This window comes from Perca fluviatilis, chromosome 2 (assembly GCF_010015445.1).
Source record: "Perca fluviatilis chromosome 2, GENO_Pfluv_1.0, whole genome shotgun sequence".
Classification (NCBI taxonomy): Eukaryota; Metazoa; Chordata; class Actinopteri; order Perciformes; family Percidae; genus Perca; species Perca fluviatilis.
The window spans coordinates 16,283,970-16,307,427 of NC_053113.1; the positions used below are offsets into that span (position 1 = coordinate 16,283,970).

Consider the following 23,458-nt stretch of genomic DNA (forward strand, 5'->3'; position numbering starts at 1 on the left):
TACATTTCCATTGACACGATTCACATTTTAACGAACTACCTGAGTCACAATCGAAAGGCAAAACAGTGTGAAGTTCAGACAGGAAACAATTAACAAGTCAGATGGGAGTTTCGTTATAAAGCCAGACAGAAATTTTTAGCAAAGCGTGCCTCCGGCAATTCTCCCCTCTCCTTTAAACACAAGGTTGAGATGACTCATTTTTTGTTTTGTTTGCTCAAAGTCTTTTATACAAATGTCAGCACATCAATTTGAGTAGAAAATTGCACAATAATGTCCTTTAATGCAAAAAATGATTGGCAGGAGGCATCAAAGTCTGTTATCAACTGTCTGACCTGAGATGCCATCACTCAACCTGCAAATGCAAAAAAAGATGCTTTGGTACATTCTAAGCTGTTACTTCTTTTCTGCTTGGTAAAGGTTTTATATATTCCAGAGATGCCAACGCTCAAACTGAAACAAAACCAGAACCTATCCCACAAACCAACAGCAACAAATCACAATGTGGAAACAATATATCCTTTTGAATTTGGATGATGAGTGGGGGCTCAGGGAGGAGTGACATGCTTCTTCCCAGTCTCTCTTCCATGCCCCTGATGCTTCCAACCCCTAATCTTGACTGCAGATGCAAATAGTCTAAAAAACGTCCCTACCAAACATTTGCATTTAAACAAATAGATAAAGGTCATTTTGAAAAGCTGCCTCCTCATGACTGCAGTGTGAGGTGGCATGTTCCATGTGTCCCTGCCCTCCTGACAACATAGTTAAAGCTCCCATCGTGGCACGCCACACAGTATGGTGCTGCACACTGGGATTCAGCTACTGTAGGCAAATACAGCAGAGGGAGAACAGAGAGGCCTCTGTGTGTGCGTGTGTATGTGTGTGTGTGTGTGTGTGTGGGGGGGTCAGACTGCAACAGCATCATGGACACAGGTAAGACACACTCATTCATATACAGGCTGACAGCTGCTCCTGCTGTCATTCCTATGCTTATACATGTTCTATGTGTAATGTCTTATATGACATTTGCTGCAAAAATAGATTTTAAACATTTTTTACATTTTATTTTTTATTTTCATGAGGCCTTTATTTTGGAGAGAAATTTACTAGGATATTTTTTTGACAATGCAACTTGTATTCTGGCTCTTATTTGATGATGTGTGCTTATTAAATCAATAGTTTCCTTTCCTAATTTTGATTTCCCATAAGACAGGAAGGTATTAACAAGAACAAAGTAAGATGTCAGTAAATCTCTTCTCCATACACTTCACATAAATCAGTGTATGATTTGAAAGATGCTTTCATATTAAACATGTGTAGGTTATCATATGTTAATTGATAAGCTTCATATTGTAAGATATATTTAAATATGGCCTATAATACCTGATAGGAAGATGTGTAGTTTGCGCAAAGTGCAAGATATATATAGAACATTTCATATTTTCGAGAATCTCCTTGGTCGAGCAAAGTTGGTGCTTATCTAAAATATCCATTCAAAAAGCTGTGATCTTTTACATAAGGTTTTTTGCATGCAATTTCCGTTTGCATAATAAAGTTTGCATTTTCATTGAGTTTATGCTTCTGCTTCCCAGGAATGTCCCCAAATCACACCAGCAGACATTAGAGATTTGTAAAGATCAATTTAACAGCAAGTGAGCTGCTTCTATGATGCACGAATGTTGAATTTTTAATCTTTATTTAACTTTATGTAATATGTTAGTTACCCATCAGTCTTCCTTCACTGTGAGGTTTCAGCCAGTGTTTGTAGTAAATTGTCTCTTTTTGTCAGTCCATTTGCATTGACCAAACCCAAGGCAATTTCCATGATATTTACACACCAATCCCAAAGAGTAATTCGCCTATATGAATAAAACTGTGAAACATTCAAATGAACACACAGTTGTGGGGATGGATGAAAATGTTACAAGCTACAAGTCAAACTGTCTCTGGATTGGTATCAAATGTGGATTCTCAAAGTGTTTTTCTGCTCTGTCTAGAATATTCTAAGAGAGTGTACCAAGGCGTTCGAGTCAAGCACACAGTCAAAGACCTGCTGGCCGAGAAGCGATCCCGACAGACAAATGGGCCCAGATACAGCGTAAGCACAATATCCTTTAAACCGCTCTGCCTTTGTCCCATCCTGTCTCTCCCCACTTCATTTTTCTCCCAAACCAAACAGTGCAACCACAGTTGACATTCTGTTGGTGGCACAATTAAGAGGTCGCCTTTCAAAAATCTGCTCTCCTTGTTTACATTTTGGATTGTTTTGTGGACTAAGGATCCATTGACCACCTGTACCTCCCCCCTCTGTCTTTGCTCTCTTCGAGCGCTCGCAAAGCCAATCTGTAAATAGCTGTGCACGATGTGTGTAGAGAGAGACACAATGCGCAGAGTCCCATCCTGACCTCACAAAAGAACACTGACACAATGCTTGCAATGGTGACGGCCATGATCTCCTAAAAAAATCCCCCGAGGTGGAGGAGGAGACGGGGTGGGAAGATTGAGGTGGACAGGTATAGCATAGAGAGACAGAAAAAGGGCAGTGAAGGAGGCTGCCTATGCAAAGTTTGATCCATGCACACCTGCCAGCTGACATTGTCCTCTGCCATGCATAGGCCGCAGACAAGCCTTCTATTGTTGTCTCGGAAACACACGGTAACACACACTCTCACACACAGTCAGAGAAATGAGGCTCTGCTTTAGACACCTGCATGCACGAGCAAGACTGGCTTTTCATTTTCCACAAACCGCCTGTCAAAAGGCTTTACGCTTTTAAAGGTTTTCTGTTTAGCATCGGCATGTCCACTCTATAGATATGCAGGCTGCTATGGTTCGCATAATGAGGGGATTGTGTGAGAGACAGAGGAGAAGATACCATCAGATGCAACAGACAGGTCTAAAAATCAATTACCTTTCTCCAATGAAATTTCCAGCCCTGACTAATATTTAGAGTTTTGTAACTTTAACTTTGTGTAACAAAGATGGCCCAACCACAAGGTCTGGAGTTCTGAGTGGGTGTTCAGCAGCTGTGCTGATGACAGATTGAAGTTTTATCTAAACACAAATTTTGCTCTGAGAGATGAAATACACATGTGGTTGAGATCCGCGTCAGTCAAACAAACACAGTGCAGGTAACTAGCAACTTTGAGCTAGCAATGCAGCCAGCCTTATTACCATATATCATGATTTCACTGCCTTGTATATCTCTTATTTAGAGTTCAAGACCAGTTTAGCCTTTTAGCTCTAGCTTTCTTCTAATTGTCATCAAATCCCTTGAAAAGACCAAAACAAATGATAAATTGATCATGCGAACAAGTGTTTGTGTGTGTATCTAAAGTAAAGCCTGGTATATCTTATTCCTCGATTCCTCTTCCACTGTTGTCCAAAAGCTAAAAGTACAGAAATTGCTCCCGTACATCACCAAAACGGTTTCAACTTTGACAAATAGCGTTGTGTTTATGTAGGACCCCATCACTCGTAGTGAGAAGCTGAATGAGAAAATTGGTTTTCAGGGCCTTTAAACACATCATTGAGCCACAGCTTTGCATTGGGTAACATGTTCTTTCATTATCATGAACACACACACTGCAGTTTATTTTGAGTCAATCTCAAATTCAATGTCTTCCTGCCTTAATTACTCACTAGCACCCCAAATCCACAGCTGAAAATAGTCCCCAACAAATGCACTAGTTACTTCTCACGTTTCCTAAATAAATTCAGTATCCAGCTGTTATTGAGCTCTTTGGAAAATTAAAATATGTTTTTGTGTTCTTTTTTGTAAAGATTTACATATTCAGTGGGAACCATGTGGGCTTGTGGCTGAGAGATACAAACAGGGTAGAGAAGTCAGAAAGTATTGATAGGAATTCATGTTTTTGGTCTTTTCATGGGACTTGTTGACAATAAGAAACAACTGGAATAATGCAAGACTTATTTAAATTTGCCTCCACAGCTCTGCATCTAAAAAAATATTTATGTCAGCAAAACTACGAATTGCATTGTTGTGGATGAGTGGGACTGTGCTACGTTTCTAAGTTGTTTGCAAAGTTATGAGTACTGACATCATTTAATGAAGCTAGGACTGACTGGTGTAAAAGCAGAACAAATTGTCCAAACCTGACTTTAAACCATGACTTACAACATATGGAGGCAGCAGTGTGTTGAAGGCTCGATGGTGTTTTTTGCCCCCAACTGCTCCTTCCAGGCAGCGCTGCGACCGCTGCCTTCAAGGCACCTAACCCTTACCTTAACCTTAACCCTAACCCTAACCATAACCAGTGCCTCCCAACGGTGCCTTCCAGGCAGCGCTGCCTGGAAGGCACCATTGGGGGCAAAAACACAGATAAACGTGTTGAAGAGGAGACACGTTTTGCTGTCAGGGGTGAGCGCAAAGATGAGACAATAACAAGGCTTCTGCTTTTGTTACTCTTTGAAAACAGCAACTGTTGTAATTCATTTTACAGTTGATCAGTCTTTTCTTATAGAGACCAAATCAAAAATAACATTGGGCTTTGCATTTATGCTGTTAAAAGTGTCATTTTAATTTTAAACCGTTCTCTAGCAAAATAACTTTATCAAAATAAAGTAAACTTTTTAGAACAAAATAAAGAATCTATTGAAGCGAGACTACAGTATATAACCTTTGAAAGAAGAAATATCACGTTCTCACTCTTACAAATGAAAAATGTAATGGATAAGCAATAACACACACACCTGTGCTCACTTTAATACACTCAGTGGTTTTGCTGCTACAGTCATATTTTGTGTGCTATGACCAGTAGCTTATAGTTAATTAATGTTAGAAAACTTAGATTAAAAAGATGAAATAGATAGATATGGTGATGTATCTGACATTGCTGATTCAGTTCATTGGCTTTTTCTACTTATGCTACTGTTACACTATTTTTTAGCATTTATCATTACCCATTGTGGTCACAGTTCAGCCAAAGAACTGTAGTCTCACTTCAAGGCAATTAAACTGTTATGTTTTCTATGAATAACAACCAGTATTAAAGTTATAATCTGGTGCTGTGTTCTTATGGTTACCTATATAAAGTAGTTTTATTATAAAGTAATTTCAAAGTCAAGCCGGCCATACTTCCATCACACTGGGTTGCATATACAGGTAATTCAGCACCTTTTCAATGTAAGCTTCATTAATGACACATGATGTCCTACTGATGGACAGAGACACACAGTAACTAAAGCCATCCACATCCTAATGTTAGCTAATGCCACCTTTTATCTCGGGGAATAAAAGACTATTTAGAGTGAAGTAAAAACTCTGACCACAGAGTCAGCCGCCTCGTGTTGGAACACGGAGTTGAAGTATAAAGATCTGACATAATTTCACTTCGTCTGCTCCTCTTTTTTGAGGACATTTCTATTGTCTATTGCTGTGCTCAAACCTGCTGCTATTACCGTACATAAACGATTTGGGACTGTGAAAATTGGTGTGTGATGCAGAAAACTCAAGTCAGTGACATTTATAAGGCTGCAGATACTTTGTGTGAAATGTCTCTTTAATGATCCGTGTAGGGAAATTGTGGTGCCTTAACAGCAAATTGTGATCAGTCACAAAAAAGTTCTGAAAGCAAGGAAAAATTAAACTGTATATGTAATATGTAATATGGGAATATTTTCATACAAAATGTGTGCGCGTGTTCACTTATTATAATATGAAATACTGTAGGTGTGACTATTTTAGTTGGAAAATAAGAATATGAAAAGTGTTTTTCATAAGAAGGAAGAGCTTTTTTTTTCCTGTGAAATAATGTTAATAAGTTCATCATAATTACCCTCCATCCCCTCCATTACAAACACACAGACACAGACACAGACATACACACAGACACAAACACACATACACACACACAGTCTGAGCTTGAGGTAGATGATTTCCATACACAGCCTTCAGAGATGCACTGAGCCGTACCTGGGCCACATGAGGAAGTCTTGGCACTGGCAAATCACATTCAAATTCAACCCTCAAAATTTGCTTGCCTTCCAGCCAACACAGGCTTAATATCAACTCTTTGATGTTAGCAATATGCAAACAAGAGAGCCTGTCAAACCCTGCCTGTGTGTCCCTGCACTCTGCACCAATCTGTATCTGCTTTTAGAATAGAAACAGATACACAAATTATTATTGTTGTTAACAAGATTATAAGATTAATAATAAGGATTAAATCTAATATTAATCATATATCAAATATTATTTATCAAATATGAGTACATGAACCCACTAACAATAACAAGATTCAGCACAGAAAAATAGACAATAAGGGAATGCAAACTCTTCAATACTGCACTTATAAATTCATGTTGTGCAGCCAAAACATTGTTCTAATGGAGTTTCCACAGATACCAAATATTAAAAGCTGTCATCAGCTTCAGCCTGCACTTTCAGCAACTTCAAACACAATTTAGAATTCCTGATGGGGGTCCTAGACTCTGGAATTCAATTCCCAGTCATTTTGTTAACTTATTTCCAGATGTTAAAATATATATATGTTTTAAGAAATTCACAATAGTTAACTCTTAGTACTGCAGATTCTGGTTTGTATAGCTTGCTCCTGAAACATGTTGTTGTTGTTGTTGTTGTGATGATGCCATTTGATGCTCTACTATGGTAACCATACAACAAGCCCTTTGGCCTTTTGGCACTGCCTGCACATCTCTTGATGTGTATGAATGTATGCATATTTCCTTGTGTTTTAACCTGTTTTAATTTTGTATCTTCCCCTTGATATGGTGCAAATAAGATAAACAAATGTTAGGTTGAAAATGTGTTTAAAATGACAGACAAGACATCCACAATATTTCTATTTGATGGAATGGTCTCGGGTTTAAATATTTCATACAGCATGAACGTCATATAGCTTCTAACAAGAGCTGGACTAAACTGACATTCAATATATATTAGATTTAATCATGCTGAGTGGAAAAGGAAGTAAGAACGTGAGAGAAAAATATGTAGGCTATCATAACACAGATTCTCAACGTCTTCTGGATTTCCGTGTTTTTTCCAGCAGTAGGTGAATCATCACGTTGTCATGTGAATTTGAACATTTATTTTGAAGAGCATAGAGTGAGATTTAGATAGTTAATAACATTCAGTCAATAACTAAACTTAAGTACAATTTTGAGTACTGTTGAATTTCCATTTTATAATACCATTTACTTCTACTCCACTACATTTGTCTGACAGCTGTCAATGTGTCTGGTGTAGTTGGGGCTTCTTGACACAGGTTTCTATCGGTTGTAACTGTTTCACCAAAGACACAATTCCTAAACTTCACAGATGTTTTCATTTAAATAACAGTTTGAAGCCCAAATTGGATAAATGGAGGGGCCCAACCCATACATTAGAAGCCACAGGACTAAACTAATTGTATAAAAGCAGCTGACAGTACAATGCTGCTTGCAGCCCCTCATCACCGTGTATATACTGTATGTCAGTGAGGTATGAGCAGTTTAATCAAGAGTGACTTTTCTCTTTTTATTTGAATACTTTTCAGAGAGGTCAAATTATCCAGTAACCACAAGAAAAGATTGCAAAGATTGGAGGAAAGTTTAAAGTTCGTAGTGATCATCTCTGAGAATCTGAGGGGGGTGTAGTGTTAATTCCGTCAGACGAGACAAGACTAAATATGTTCGTCAACGACCTTTTTTTCCATGACTAACCGTGCGTTCATGGACATCGGAAAAACGTTTTTCCGAGTGAAAACGTCACCATTCACGTAACGTCCTGTGGGAATCAGAGGTGGGAAACTCGGGCTGGATTTTGATAACCGAGTTAATATTTCAATGATAATAAACTGTTTATTGTGGACAAATGCCTCTGCCAAGAAACATACACAGACATAATATGTTTAAAATTATTCATAAATAGGCTTATGTATAAAAAACAACACATTATCCGTGTCTTTTCCCGTTCGTTGTCCTGCAGATAACACAAACAAACACCTGTGGATCTGCTGTTTGGATGCTCGCATAAGAAAACAGCAGAGAATCTTCTGTTATTGTGGCCTCCATGTTTTCACACACCTGATTCTCTCGGCTACGGCCAACCGTTGGTGGCAGTCATGCAAAAAGTTGTTATGCCAAACGCCAATATAACAGAAGAAGAAGAACACGCATCCCGACCATGTGAACGCTACCAGTCGGAAAAACAACGTAACCAGGGGGGCGGTGCCTGTTATTCCGAGGTGGCATGAACTCCACTCCACTCCCTATTCAGCCCCATTGTACCGGATTTTGGTTGCAGTTCCACCAGAGTTCCACTGGGGGTGATCGCGGTCCAGTGCAAAATTAATGGGACTCTATGGAGCTAGACGGCTAAATGTGTCTCTTTTGCCTGATTGTCGTTGAGAAACCTCAGATTTTATTGTAGTTTTTGCAAGTTCAACATGGGTTGAAGACCCGCCCTACTCTGCCTCTGATTGGCTAGTAGGAAAAAAAATAACACTGCCTGTGCTTGCTTGGGAGATGATGGCATGCTTAATGCTGAAATGACACACTGATTAGCAAGAACATTTTAAAATGTCTTCATAATAAAAAGGTTGCCTCCTTGTCTATACTCTGGCATGACTCTTAAACCGCCTACACATTATAAGCGATTTGCTCTCTGCGCACCGCTAGGCCAAAGCCGGTCTACGGAAAGCCTTTCCACTCCCTATTCAGCCCATTGTACCGAATTTGTTTGCAGTTCCACTGGGGGTGATCGCGGTCCAGTGCAAAATGAATGGGACTCTATGGAGCTAGACGGCTAAATGTGTCTCTTTCGCCTGATTGTCGTTGAGAAACCTCAATTTGATTGTAGTTTTTGCAAGTTCAACATGGGTTATATGTCGAAAGTTGAATGAACGAGTACTTATTTCCTTTTGATTTCTTACAGGGTGAGTCGTTGTAGCCCATAACACGCTAGCATTCTGCTAATGAATGCTGATTGGTCAGTGAAGGAGTGATTACGATCGGAGATCCCGCTTGACGGCATCCGAAGCAGAGCCTGAATATCAGAGTGAATATTTCGGTGTGGTCTTTAAAACATCAGCAAACCTCTTTCTAACATGTGTATTAACAGGGAGAGCCAAACCTGTCAGCTGTGTTGTCGATGCCTCGGGAGAACAAAGGAAGCGACTCAGAGCTTGCCGTAAAGCAGTATCTCCGGCCGTATATGTGTATGACGTCATTGACATTTTAAAAGGCTTTTTAGAACAAAAAAGTGACTTTAAAAAAATCTAACACACAACAGTGTGTATTTTTTTAGCCTCCCCTTCGAATGCAACATTCAAATTACTAGACAAAAATTATATCCTGAGAAAAGTGGGTTTTGAGGGGTATAGCTCCATAGAGTCCCATTCATTTTGCACTGGCCTGTGAGCGCCCCCTATATGGAACTCTGGTGGAACTGCAACCAGTTCAGAAGCCGGAAGTAACGAGGGAGTGGAACTTCTTCCTATATTAGAAATTCTTTGCTAAGACCAAAGAATTTCTATTTCCGTAGACCGGCTTTGCTAAGACTAAATTAACATGCATTATTGTTGACGAAAAAAGACGAGACTAAAATGTTTTGCATAAAATAAAAACTAAGATAAAATCTCTCTTCATTTTCGTCTACAATCGTATCTACTTTTTCATCATGAGATAGAATATTCAGCTGTTACTGAGACCCGGTGCTACGGCACCAACAGGTGCCCTAACGACCGTTATCTACCGGACTTTGATGCTCCTAAACGGACGTTAGAGTCAAACAAAACATCGCTGCACGGGGCGCTAGTTAACACTACACTTGGCAGCAGGTAACGTTAGCCTACCGTTAGCTAGCAGTTGGATTTAACACAGTTAAAATGCTGACAGCTAAACGGTGTAAAGGTTTGTCTCTATTTCCAACACCAGACGTACGACAGTCTGCAGCTGCCGTTGTCTGAAAAACAACACATGTTGCGTTCACTTGAAATACACCTCGCCAGTTTCGTGCTGCATTTATTTTATTGTAAAATATCCTTTCCCCATGCAGTGGTTGTTTTTGTCGTTTACTGGTGAAATAAGGAAGAGGCTCAATATTTATATAACTTTATAGCATTTATTTATTTTTATAACTATTTGACTGAAATGGTTATCAGAAATAATTTATTTAAAAAAAGACTAAAATGTTTTGACTAAAACTTGACTAAAATAGCGAGACTTTTAGTCGACTAAAACTTGACTAAAATACCTTGAGTTCTCTTTTGACTAAAACTAGACTAAAATGACAAGACTTTTAGTCGACTAAAACTTGACTAACAAAAATTTTTGGCACAAGACTAAGACTAAATTAAAAATAGGTGACAAAATTAACACTAGGGGGGTGAAACGTTGTGTGGGGGTGGCACTGGTTGCCAATTTCTTTTATAATCCATTGTAAAATATTGCTTGTTACATGGAAGCTTGACATGGCTTGATGCCAGAGTACATACTGTCAACACATCTCTTCAGACCAATATGTTTTCATGATACAGCTCTGTCATGTCATCACCTGACTATATGTTTCTTTTTGATATTTGTTGTCTTGTCTTTATTTCATTTTGCCTTGTATTTTAAGTTTTATTATAACAGTTGGATGTATGAAAAGCTGAAGGAAATACATGTGGATTCATATATTTACAGCCTGTGAAATTAAATGTGTCTAACTAACACACTGTAGCCAGATATACATGCTGTAGGAACACAAAGTATAGGTATATAACTGTGAAATCTATGTGAGATTAATTTACATTTATGAAGAAGAAAATCTGTGATGTAAATCTCCCCAAAAAGGGCCATGAGCAAACACAGGTATTTACAAGCTCATGTACTTCATTGACAGAAAAACGTATATCTCATTTCAAATGTGTTTACAGCTCTGTTGCTTTAATGTGATGGCCTGTTTGTTCATGACTAAAACCAGCAAAGAGTGTGCTTCAAATGAATTTGACTGAAACAAATGGTCAGTGTTGTAGTCGAGACCACCTAAACCGACACCAAGTCATTACCAAGACCTGAGTGTATCGAGACCGAGACTTTGAGTGCTTGAGACCGAGTCAAGACCAAGACCAGATTTATGTTAGACAGGCAGAGCTTCTTCCTGTGTCTCCTGCATTCACTTTCTTGGGAGTGCGTGTATAAAGGGGGCAGGGACAAGAGGGTTTATGGTTACAAATTTCCAATTAGAAATAAGTCAAGTAATTGGTTGCATTATCAAGTTTTAACACATGGCATAAATCTGACAATGCACAGGCAATTTAGCAAAATCCCTGCAGTTGTGGTCTTGACCGGTCTTGAGATAACATCCCGAATCCTATTTATCCGAGACAGAGACAAGACTGAGTAAAAATGCAGTCCATTCCAAGACGAGACCGAGACCTTCAAAGATTGGTCGTATGACCGGTCTTAAGACCAAGACTGATCTTGGGTACTACAACACTGCAAATGGTCAATACAAAATCTGGCATGTGAACAAAATAATTCTTACAGCATTCCTGTCACTCTCCAAAATCTTCACTTTCACGTGTAATTAACATGTCATCCAGTTTGCACGCCTTATTTCAAGTCTTATTTCTCTGTCACAGGGAGGATCGACCTCTCCGCCTTCATTTGTCCAGATGCCAGGTGAGACTCTGCAAATCAAATGTTACGTCAAAGATCTTCACCACTCGCTCTTTACTGCCTGCAAGACACGCTCAATCAGCACTCTCATTAACACCATAATGAATACTTAGAGGATTCCTATTTGTGTATTGACTCCGTTCTCAGTTGTCTGTAAATTTCAAGAGTTTAAGGTGTGTCAACACTGTGGTCACAGAGCGGCCTTCTACTGCTGCCATGATGAAGATGAGGATTTTATTTCTCTCAGTCTAAAAGCTCCATATTGTTCTCTGCAGGGTCTCACATGCTGCCCAGCTACTACGGCATGAGGCGTCCCTTCATCTCAGAGTCAGACTTCTGCCAGTCCAGCAAGCAGTTCTCCCCTGACGTGTATTCGCCCACACTGGGTGGCAAACCTCTGGGCTGCGATCCCTCCACCATGACCAGCTACCCCTCCTTCATTGACAGCTACTACCCAGAGACCTTCGGAGATTACCGCAGCGCTGCCGCCTTCTCCAGCTCTGGAGGATCCTTCCTGCCCTCATCGGCCCTCTCGTCCCTGCTGCCTCCATTTGGTGGAGAGTCCTCGCATTTATTTCTGGTAGGATGGCGTCCCTCTGTGTGCAAGTCTGTGACCTAAAATTAGAAAAAGGAAACGGTTTCAATGTTCTTCTATGCATCTGACTATTGTTTTAAAGCTGCTATGACATGCTGCTTTTTGGATGCTTTTATATAGGCCTTAGTGGTCCCCTAATACTGTATCTGAAGTCTCTTTCCCGAAATTCAGCCTTGGTGCAGAATTACAGCCACTAGAGCCAGTCCCACAATGAGCTCTCCTTAGGATGTGCCATTTCTGTGTCTGTAGCTTTAAATGCTATTTAGGAGGAGAGGGGGGGGGCAAGGTGGAGGGTAGGGGGTGTGGCCTTGACCAACTGCCACTTTGCTTGTTTGCAAGCCATGATGCCTCACTCTTTCTCATGGGTGGGCCAAATTCTCTGGGTGGGCAAAGCAGAGAAAGGGGAGGTAACCTTGCTCCTTATGACCTCATAAGGAGCAAGATTCCAGATTGGCCCATCTGAGCTTTCATTTTCTCAAAGGCAGAGCAGGATACCCAGGGCTCGGTTTACACCTATCACCATTTCTAGCCACTGGGGGACCATAGGCAGGCTGGGGGAACGCATATTAATGTTAAAAAAACTCATAAAGTGAAATTTTCATGCTATGGGACCTTTAAGAAAGACTTGAAACACTGTGAACCTATCTTTCAAACCTAGTGCATGCTGGGAAATGCTCCACAGGTTTTAAACAACACCAGTGTTTTCAGACACAGACAGAGTTCAAATATGAAACCTCAGGTTTTTTACTTCTGAAATGCAACTCTACCACCATTTGACTGCAGCTTGCCTCTCTAGTGTTAAACCTAACCAGTGGTGCAATGTAACAAAGTACATACACTGTACTTAAGTACACATTTGAGGTACTTGTACTTTATTCTAGTCTTTTTTTTTCATGCCACTTTCACTTTTTTGCCACTACTTTTACTCTACTACATCTCAGAGAAAAATATTCCACTACATTAATCTGACAGCTTTAGTTACTAGTTACTTTACAGAATAATATAAACACGTATATAAAATAATAAACACATGTAGTTTATGAAATATAATGTTTTATTATAAATTAAATTGCCCAACAATATATAGGCCTATAGTACAGCTCAAATGATTACCCGATTAAAAACTTAGTTGATTGACAGAACAGTTTCTAAAATGTGAGGATTTTTTAGCTTTGAGTACTTTTACTTTGAATACGTTAAGTACATTTTCCTTACATACTTTAACTTAAGTAACATTTTCAATTCAGGACCTTTACTTGTAACTGAGTATTTTTAAAGTGTGGTATTAGTACTTTTAGTTTAGTGTAGGATCTGAATACTTCTTCCACCACTGCCACCATAGCCTTTTAACTATCAAAAACAGCTATGTGTGCTGTATTACTTCACATTCTCTGAGATGGTGAACATATAGAGACAAACAGGGACTGTGGGGAGAAAGAGAGAGGGGAATGATATGCAACAAACATCCCTGGTCAGAATCAAACAAGAGACGTTGCTGTTATATGGCATCTTAACCAATACTCCTGTTGTTGGTTTTTGTGGACAACTGGACAAGTGTAGGCCATCATTACACACCATACATCAATGGTATATGTTGTATTTAGCATCAGTAGACTACAACACTTTAGTGTTCCCCGAATAGTTGGTTTGTTACTGTCTATGCCCATCCTCCTGACTTTGGCAAAGTGCTGCATTTGTGTGAAAAGCAAAAGTAAATTGTGAAAAGTTGAAACAAGTAACCTCTGTGAGTTTGAGCTAACAAGGTGGAAGAACTTGGACAGGCTCAGTGAAATGTCTGCTTATTTGCCTTCTTACATGGCACCAGACACATATCCAGTTAGACACATCTGTGCTCTAACCTTCATGCTGTGCTGAAAATCTCTGTGATCCGTTGCAGATCTGTTTTCTTTTTGTACCGATTTCGAGATATCTGTCTTTGAGATTTCTTCTTGAACCTTAATGTAATGGAGATTAATGGAATTTCATCATAGCAAAGAAAAACATAATTTAAAAAATGACGGTGGTTTTACTGTCTAGTTGTTTTTTTTTATGTTTTTGTTGTCAGTGTTGGCTGATTAGGATTATTTATTTATTATTTTATGAATAAAAACATTAAAATGTACACATTTGGACACATTGGATTTACAGTGGTGGATTATTGAGAGTAACAGGGACAGGATTTCTAAAAAGAGATGTCACTACTAACAGAAGTCCATTCACGCCCATTGTATTGATGTTGAGGAAGAAATCATAGAGACATTTATCTATCACTATTAAACCTGGACGAAATACAATCCAAACATGTATTTTGTCTACATGGCTACATATAGATACCACTAGGTGTCATTGAGGAAATGCGTTGTTTTTTTAATTAGTGTCAACCAACCCTTTAACCCTGCAGCATGGGTGCCTTTAACCTTCCTCTAGGCATTCTGGGAAACAGGAAATCAGGAGTACAAGAGTTGAGGCAAACTATAAATGACATCATGTCATCACAATAGCGCTCCTGTTCTGATATGAACAGGCTGTCTGACAGTATCTGATGGCGGGTGCTTCCTTTAGTCGTTAGAGGAAATTAATGAATGATTTGTCCTCTCATCCTTTTGTCTTCCTGCCTCAGAGAGACTCATGGGAGCAGTCAGTTCCAGAGCCAGTATCCCAGGTGGAGGCTCTGTGCCCGGACAGCCTGGCCTCCGTCAGCGTCCCGCCCTCCATGCCCAGCCCTGAACCCCCGGGGAGCCCCTCCCAGTACCGCTCCCCCAGCCGAGGCTCCTCCATGGGCCCCGGCTCCAGCAGCCAGCCCTACATCCTGCACTCCATGGAGGAAGCCCACTACCACCCCTTAACCACCAGCAGCTCTTACCAGGTCCCCTCCACCTCCTTCCCCTGCCCTTCCTACATGAGCACTCCCATCAGCGACCTGGTGTCCAAGATGGTGACAGAGGAGGAGGCCGACAGCCACACCAGCCTCGCCCCCAACAGCGAGGCTCACTCCTCCTGGGCCAAGGAAGATGGAGTGAGCTCCTGGTCGCCCTATGAGATCAGGAGGGCTTACTGACTAGAGGACGGGCCTGAGGGTCAATATTTATAATAAGATGGAAGTTTCACAGACAATTAAAGTCAACCAGCACTTGACACGCCTCCCACAGACCTTAGTTAGCTGGAGCACCTTAACGCTACGTGCTGTGCTTGAGATTATGAAAAACTAGTTTGCATATGAGCTGAGAAGCAAAGATACATAGCTGCAATAATAGATAAATGGGTATTTCGACATTTCGTCCAGTTTCTTGTCATCTAAGTGGAAGTGGGGAAGGCAAACTTGACCAAACCTACTGAAGAAAAGTAGCCCAGTCCAAACATTCCAGGATCACTGTCTTGTGTGTGACGTTTTTTTTTGCAACAGCATCCACAGTGTAACAGAATACATGATGTTAGTTAAAATCCTGTTTAATATCAGTTCAGATAGGATGAAATTAAACCTTTCTGCCCTTGGGAATCCAAAGCTGGTAACACTTTACCTAAACCCCATTTAAAATATCCATATAAACAACTAATAAAATAGTTTATAACACACTATTAATCACTATACTGTAGTTGTAAATAGATATAAGGACTTTTTTCGGTGTTTCATAATGTTTTTGTTGACAACTTTGACTTAGATAACAAAAAAAGACAGTAAAGCTGCCATTCAAGATCTTTAAAGCTCAAAAAAGATATAAGAACAATCAGTAAGACCAAAAGGCTCCTTTAATAATTCCTCTCATCAAATTTGACAAACAAATTTTATAACTATAAACTTTGTTCTTCTAAAAAAATGTTTGATGAAGTGAGTCTGCACTGTTCAATGTAGTTAAAGGTCCAATGTGTAGGAATTTCTCCCATCTAGCGTTGAGATCATATATCGCAATCAACTCTCTCGCACCACGCAGTTCAAAGTACATACTACTGCTACGGTAGCCTTCACGCTTCCAAAAGCCGGTCTTTTGCTGTTTTCAATATCCTTTTTCTTTTTCTGGGCGAAGAAGAAGACTCCTTTTCATTTAAGTGAGGTCCACTTTTATGACTCCATAGTGTGTTGGAAATCATCTAAGATGTTAATGCATCATTTACTCATGCGTTTTGGGGGTTAATACATATTACTATTAAAATATATGTGTTAAGCATTAAGTGAAATTTAAAATGATTTAAAATGTTGTGGTAAACTGTTGGTTTCTATTTTTATTTTTAAATACAATGTTTTACAAAATTTAGACACTGGGTGGTGACAATTTACAATTACAACAAATTACCTGTGTATACATTCAGCAGTAAGTTAAACTGTTTAAAAACCCATTTAAAACTAGTGACGACATACGATTGTTTATGATAATATATGTTATAAGTTGTTAACTGTATAAATTATACACTAGTTATGAATGCTTCATGGGAGGAGTTATAGATGTCAACAAAGACATTATTAAACTATTACAAAAATCCTTATATCTGGTTAAACCTACACTATATAAGCCATTTAATGATTGCTTATTTATAGCCTACTGTTTGTAAATGCTAAATTTGGGGGTTAAAAGAAAGTGTTATCCAAAAGGCTTTTAGACACAACGGGGTTTTTTTGTACATCAAGCTTTTTTAGTCAAGCAACTGATATTAACATTAGTTCGGATTCATTTTCTGGAAAGTAACACTTTGTTATGTCCAGCACATGAGGAACTGTGATTTTCAATAAGCTCAATGTTTTCAAAAATGTTTTTGTATCCCATCTAATAAATGACATGTCTTTGTTTAAATTGAGAAACTCATGCTCTTTTGGAGGGACTATGTGTGCAAATACTGGTGGAATATCGTCACACTGTATATCCTTGTATGTGTGTGTGTGTGTGTGTGTGTGTGTGTGTATACTGTGTATGTATGTATGTATGTATGTGTGTGTGTGTGTGTGTGTGTGTGTGTGTGTGTGTGTGTGTGTGTGTGTGTGTGTGTGTGTGTGTGTGCATCTATAACATACCATTTTCCAAAATGTATTTGATATGGGTTTTTATTTTATATCAGGAATGTAAATTGTTTTAAACTTTCAATTCATGTTGGAAAACATATAAAAGCAGTGGTGTGGTCTACGTAATACGCAGGTATACAGTATACCCACTAAGAAAGCTCCAGGATTTCCATATACCTACTTAAAAATGCCCAATGACACGCAACAACATACATTATAGTTTATATATATATTGAATGGTCATCTGTGTTTGGTGCATACAATTGTATCTACCCCCCCGCAAGGCAGATTCTGGCCTATATATATACAGTACAGTATACCTACTACAATACATTAGACTACACCACTAGTAAACGCAGACACCGCTACTACACACGGATGTGCAGGCAGTGCAGCTGGGAAGAGGATCTGATTTCTGACCACTAGGTGGAGCTCCAACACCACTGCTCCAGCGGGAGAAGGGAGAAGAGGAGCAGCTGCGCTGCAACAACACGGACAAAAGCCATGCATGTGATGGGAGCGCAGAGCACAGGGAAGAAGGGGTTTTATGTGTGTACTAATGTCAAGAGGGAACTTTACGAAAAGTGCTTTAGATGACTAAAGATGGCTTTGAAATGGGCGAATATTAAACATGAACATGTAATATTGATCAAAATCTTTCATTTTCTTTATCGAATGGGGATAGGCCACTGTAACTACTAGCCTACTGCAACTAATAATAACAATAATTATAATAGTTATGATAACTACTATAGTAGTATTAATAATAATAATAATTCCGGGATTTAATGGATAACGTTGGACCAGTCTGAGAGACAACTTGCTCCAGATGTGTACAGGTGGCTATAGGACATAATTAGTGTAAACTATTGAATTTTGCTGTAATTTCTAATAATTGTGTTACTTATCATGTGTCCCCCAATTAAAAAAAAGAAATAAAAGTTTATTGCAACATTTTATACAGGCTGATGTGAATATATTGCTGCTGTCTGGTGCTCGAAGCTGCCAAAGTTCTCAATGCATCCTTCTATAAAGAAGTCGAAAATAAATGCATTTTAGCTTTAATCAAATTTATATCGAAGTGATTTGGTGTTTGAATTAAGAAGGTATATTTAAATGTGAAAAGATTCCCTGTCAAACTGTGGATCCTCACTGGGGATTGTTAATTATTACTCTGGTGTTTCTTTATTTTTTAATAATGTAAAGTGTCTAAAAAGTAAAATTATAAAAGCAAAGAGCTGCTGAGTCTCCCCTGCATCCTTCAGCAGGTGGGTGCACTCAGAGCACTTGATAGAGGAGCTGAAGGCCTGCGATGGCAAAGATGGCTACTGTCCTTTGCCACGCCCACTTCTTTGCCACTTTGACATGTTTTTCTATGAAATAAAGCTTAAAAATATGTTTGAATATATTGTGGGCATGTAGACTGGCCGCAGTGAATGCTTGATCGTAGATATAAGGTGAACCGCTGTGTTAAAGTTGTGCACAAAAAGCATATAGGCCTGTAGTGCTTAATGAGGGGGTGTGATGCTCTGATATTGCAAAAGGAAGATAAAATTAATAAAACTATGGTTTATTTTTGGTCAAAGTGTGAAATACTACTATATTACATTATAGTGAAGCGTATACAATGTTAATGTGGAGTGTTTTTTATGGAAAAATCGATAAAACTCTGTTGCCTCTGAATATTCAAATTGAAAGTAACGCGCAATCAAATCATTGTCAAATCATTGAGTTCTAGGGGTTTTAAATAGTAGGCATGGAGGGAGAAAATCTCAAACTAATATGTCCCCAGCTATAATACAATATTGTTCTATGCTCTGGCTCTGCTGTAGGACATTTGTGTTGAGATTTTTGAATACTTTTGCGCAAATTTCATTCTTGGCCATTTTGCTGAGGCAGAAAAGGACATTGTGGAGTCCCACAGGTCTTCTCCAGGGAGCCTCTCTTCATCTCAACCATCATGTCTGGTGAGTTTCACATCGGGTTTTCGTCTGGAAATCATTTTTTGGCATGTTTTCCTGTTAGACAGAAAAGAAAAAAGAGAAAAAGGGAATGTTTAGTAGCGAAATTAAAAGCACACCAGCGCCATGTGTAAAGGGAGGAGGTTTTTCCTGTAGATGCTAATTTTAATGACACTTTTAAATAATATATAAGATGACCAAAATTAAAAATAAACTTCAAGTGATTAATCTTTATATCTTTAATGCCACCTATTTCCAGTTGATGGGTGGATCAGGAGGCCTTTTCCATTCAAACTGTCCTATACAGCTTTACCGACTTTTATGGATTTATTGTGTTCAATTTCTATGTGCTATGTCTGTTTACACACGCTAGGACATCTAAATTTGTACTTCCAAGACATTTTATGAAAGATTAATAACTACTAACTACTAACATTTCAACCGTACCCTCTCTGTCCGCGCTGCTTGTGCGTAAGAGGACGTTATGAGTAACCGTGTTAGAGTGGGATGTGTCCGCCGTGTAATTTTGGCCCACTGTTTGCCACATTTAAGACAAATCATGAAGAAGCATTAACTGTATGAATATTTATCAGATGATGTTTCGCTGCTCAGGCTTCGTCTCTTTATCAAATCGTCTTTTTGCAAACGGTTCGACACTCCTGGGTGCTTTAAATTACGCCTTTAGGCATACATTACGTGCACCTATACGAGGCGTTATTTCTGGGTTACTAATCAAGCTTCACCTATAGGAAAAATACTGCCAATTACTCTCGGTAAAAGCGCCATAGAGTTTCACTTTTAACATACACATATCCAAGTTGGAGTAGAGCTTCGGTTTGAATTATATACAGCATGAGGCTGAAATCGCTCTTGAAACAACAATCTGATCAAACTGAAGCCCAAACAGAACTTTCACTGGATAGCCAGTGACAGACACAGCATAGAGATTACTTTCCTGGATAGTTGTGGCGCTGCTCTAACCGATACAAACTTTACATTGGTATCGGCTGTTTTACACAGCTGTGGCTCTTTCCAACAACTTCAACGCGTCTACGAAGAAAAGGTTTAAGTTTGATTTACCGATCGATTCACAGATTCTTTTCAGCTCTCTGTGCGTTTTACGCGATCGCCTCGAGCGCCTTTATCCAACTTTACCAAACGATCCTACACGTATCCCAACATCTAGATTGATCCATGTTTACCATTTCAACGTTAATTCAGTCGTATATGCGTTAATGGTCATAAATATAAGGCGACTTACGGTAGCGCATTTTGTGCAGCTTTTCTTTGTTCCTGGTCTGGGCGGGGTGGCTGTGGAGAGGGGATCACAAACATGCTGCAGTAAAAGCGTCTGCTCGCGGCGTAAGAGGAAACGCTGAGCCTTGTGGTGCCGTAAAGACGGAGCCCTGGCCGGGAGCACTGGGGGCCCCTTGGGTCGGCACAAGCGGGCGAAAATACACGGAGCCATAGCGCCCACTGATCGATGTTAATGCAATTTTACGCAACACGGATTCGGACAAAACTTTGACTTTCATGCGCTACACACAGTTAAAACTAAAGTTTGTCATTTAATATACTATCTTATAGATGTTCCTTAACCACAAAGTCTTAAATCCAACATTGTATTAGGGTGTAGGACAATAAGGCGAATCGTGTCATGGATAGATTGCAGTTTATTAGGGGGAAACACAATGTATGACATTTATTTTTTATTTGAGGGAAGACAACATGTTGTGTGCTTAAACTGACGGATGAGGGGGTATGCTGAGCAGTGTGGAGAGGAGTCTGCCATTGTCTATTCCAAAGGAGAGTGTTTAGTGACATGTTGTTGTCTTCATGCAGATAAGAGGGTGTACCAGGGCGTACGAGTGAAGACCACGGTCAAAGAGCTTCTGCAGAGACACAGAGCCCGGGAGGCCAACGGCAAAAAAGTTAAAACGGTAACCATTCCGCCCTCACTCTCTCTCTCTCTCTCTCTCTCTCTCTCTCTCTCTCTCTCTCTCTCTCCCCCCCAATACACCCTTACAGTCAATCTGCCTTTCTCACTCCCTGGCAAAGCAGAAGAAAAAAATCATTGAGCAAAGCAAAAACTGTCCCTGTAAATTATTGACTATACCCTTCAAGTAGAAAACATCCCAACGTTTTTTTTTTTTTTTTTTTTTAAACAAAGCCATTCACCACGCACATACGCACAAACACAGATACACACACACACACACATTTGCAAGGAAAAAAAACTAAATATCGGAAAAACAATATCTCTGTCAAAGTCAAATATCTAATAATGTTGTCTTTCTCCCCCTCCTCCCCCTCCTCCCCCTCCTCCTCCCGTCTTTCTTCTTCCTGTTGAACAGATATCACAGATATCACAGGCATGCTTGGATCTTCAGGATCTTTGCGCGACCACTTTTCCAAGTAAGTTTACTAGCAGCAATATCCACGCACACTGTCTAATATTAAATAAACCAATTAAAGCTGTTAGATAAAGCCTACTGCAGCATTTGAATCCATCCTGACTTAAGGCTACACCTACATTGGCGATGTAGCCTACACATTGCAAATTTAAGTAAAAATTTGCTCGCAGTTTGTAGTGATCCTAATTTAAAAAGAAATACAAAAAAATAAACAGCCATAACCACAACTACGAATCCCATTGTTTAGTAGGCTAAGCTGTTGGAAAATCCGCACTGGTTGCAGTAAGACAACTGAAGCAGGAACTGTAGTTGGATTGATCTGAAAGAAGCAAAATCAAAACATACAGTAACCTGCCATGACCCCTCAGAACCAGGAACAACATACTCACATGAACGCATCAGTCACCTCAGGAAAGTCAGCTTGTAATGCAATTCTAGTCAAGTATTGAAAGCTCAATTCCAGAAGTGCAGCGTTTCGTCTTATAAGGCTACATTCAAAACTGTTGGCTGATGATGTCATGACAACACACTCTGAACTTATATGCCTATTTAAATGTCTTCCTATTGCCATGCAGATATACTACCATGCACCTTTTATGAATGCGCACTCCCCCATTCACTCTATGTCGGTAGATTGGGTCTAATTATATTCATTTATTCTAATATTGACAACTTTTATTTAAAAATGCAGCAAAAGTGGGCGGATCTATTTTCTAAACTTTGGTGTGCAGCCGCGATTTATATGTTATATTTTACAGACATGTGATGCTTATAGCCCGTGGAACGAGTTTCCCTTTTTTATAGGCTACTTGTTGAATATTTGAATACTTTTTTAAATTTATTTAATTCCGTTAGGTCGCTATGTGGACCCTCCTCCTGCCGTGCCCTCAGCGGACGCGAGCAGCTGTGGAGCGCGAGCCTTCCAGCTGCGCGCCGCCTCGTTCCCCGTCCCTGACGGCTCGTGCAGCACCCAGATGCAGGAGAGCACCTTTAACGACATCGGGCAACAGTTCGGGGACATGATGTTGCACAGCAACGGCTACAGTGGCAACAACAACAACAACAACTACACCGGCAGCAGCTCCAACGCCTCCCTGCCTCCCCCTCCCACCTTCCCGCTGCCCTGGTGCCATGGACTCTCCTCTGATGCGGACTACTATGGCCATGGGATGGTAGGTTTCTCCCACTGACACTACCAAACTCCATTTAAAACAAAAATAACCTGCGTTTTATTGCAAGAACAATGTACTGCATTTCTTTACTTACAACTGATGTGTCTATTTCTAAAAAAAATTAAAATTAAAAAAAATAAAAGACAGTTTGGTAATCTGGAGTGTTTTCAGTAAATAATTATGGGTCTTACAGTAATGAAAGATCACTAACAGCTCAGGAAACATACAATTGTATAGTTTTGGAATCTAGGTTTGGCATGGCTGTACCTGTTTTGCAGAGACCTGTGTTGGGGCTTGAATTCAGCATGTAGTCATATTTGTGTGGCCTGCGGCTACAGTTGCAGCGACTCATTTTGTTTTGTTGGTAATCAGATCGGTTTGTTTTTGCTTGGTAAAATAATCCATTGGGTGGATACAATAACTACAGCCTTAACAAAGTCAAATTGAGTGAATATCCTTAGTACAATTACACATCACCAGAGGAACATTATTAGTACAGTAGTATAGAAAAAGGATTTAGCCTATTCACACTGAAAACTAAATCACCACTCACAGGCGTCCCGGGTGAGCCTGTGGCCTACATGTCAATGACATGACACATTTACCACCTCATGCTCAAACTAATCCTCACTATCCACCACGTCTTCTTCCCATTCAGGCTCCCTGCTCTTCACCGGAGTCGCTTAAGCTCTGCAACCCCA

At 39.7% G+C, this 23,458-nt stretch overlaps 2 protein-coding genes across 3 annotated transcripts in view; both read left to right on the plus strand.

The window, feature by feature from the left end:
* Positions 1 to 749: 749 nt before the first annotated feature.
* LOC120572876 (uncharacterized protein C11orf53 homolog) lies at positions 750 to 17,094 on the plus strand. Of its 2 annotated transcripts, none has more exons than XM_039822388.1 (5): positions 750 to 930; positions 1,995 to 2,095; positions 11,589 to 11,628; positions 11,901 to 12,205; positions 14,841 to 17,094. In XM_039822388.1, exons 1-5 carry the CDS (start codon positions 921 to 923, stop codon positions 15,276 to 15,278), a joined length of 894 nt encoding a protein of 297 aa, XP_039678322.1. In that variant the 5' UTR covers positions 750 to 920; the 3' UTR covers positions 15,279 to 17,094. The 2 variants fall into 2 exon arrangements, with proteins under 2 accessions (XP_039678322.1, XP_039678331.1); XM_039822397.1 differs by having other exon boundaries at positions 11,622 to 11,628.
* Positions 17,095 to 19,017: 1,923 nt separating this feature from the next.
* The window catches only part of linc.pou2af1 (lnc RNA pou2af1), a 4,996-nt gene continuing 555 nt past the window's right edge, over positions 19,018 to 23,458 (plus strand). The window contains exons 1-5 of the mRNA XM_039821070.1: positions 19,018 to 19,177; positions 21,014 to 21,111; positions 21,526 to 21,586; positions 22,441 to 22,757; positions 23,416 to 23,458. The exon at positions 23,416 to 23,458 is cut by the window's right edge and continues 555 nt beyond it. Of these exons, the coding sequence (XP_039677004.1) occupies positions 19,171 to 19,177; positions 21,014 to 21,111; positions 21,526 to 21,586; positions 22,441 to 22,757; positions 23,416 to 23,458 (526 nt within the window). The 5' untranslated portion in view covers positions 19,018 to 19,170. The remainder of the gene's footprint in view (positions 19,178 to 21,013; positions 21,112 to 21,525; positions 21,587 to 22,440; positions 22,758 to 23,415) is intronic.

What these genes read in the sequence shown, in the direction of transcription:
- LOC120572876 (XM_039822388.1), top strand. An exon ending in TTCATTTGTCCAGATGCCAG is followed by an intron (nt 11,629 to 11,900) that starts GTGAGACTCTGC and finishes TGTTCTCTGCAG; the next exon opens with GGTCTCACATGCTGCCCAGC. An exon ending in AGTCCTCGCATTTATTTCTG is followed by an intron (nt 12,206 to 14,840) that starts GTAGGATGGCGT and finishes TTCCTGCCTCAG; the next exon opens with AGAGACTCATGGGAGCAGTC.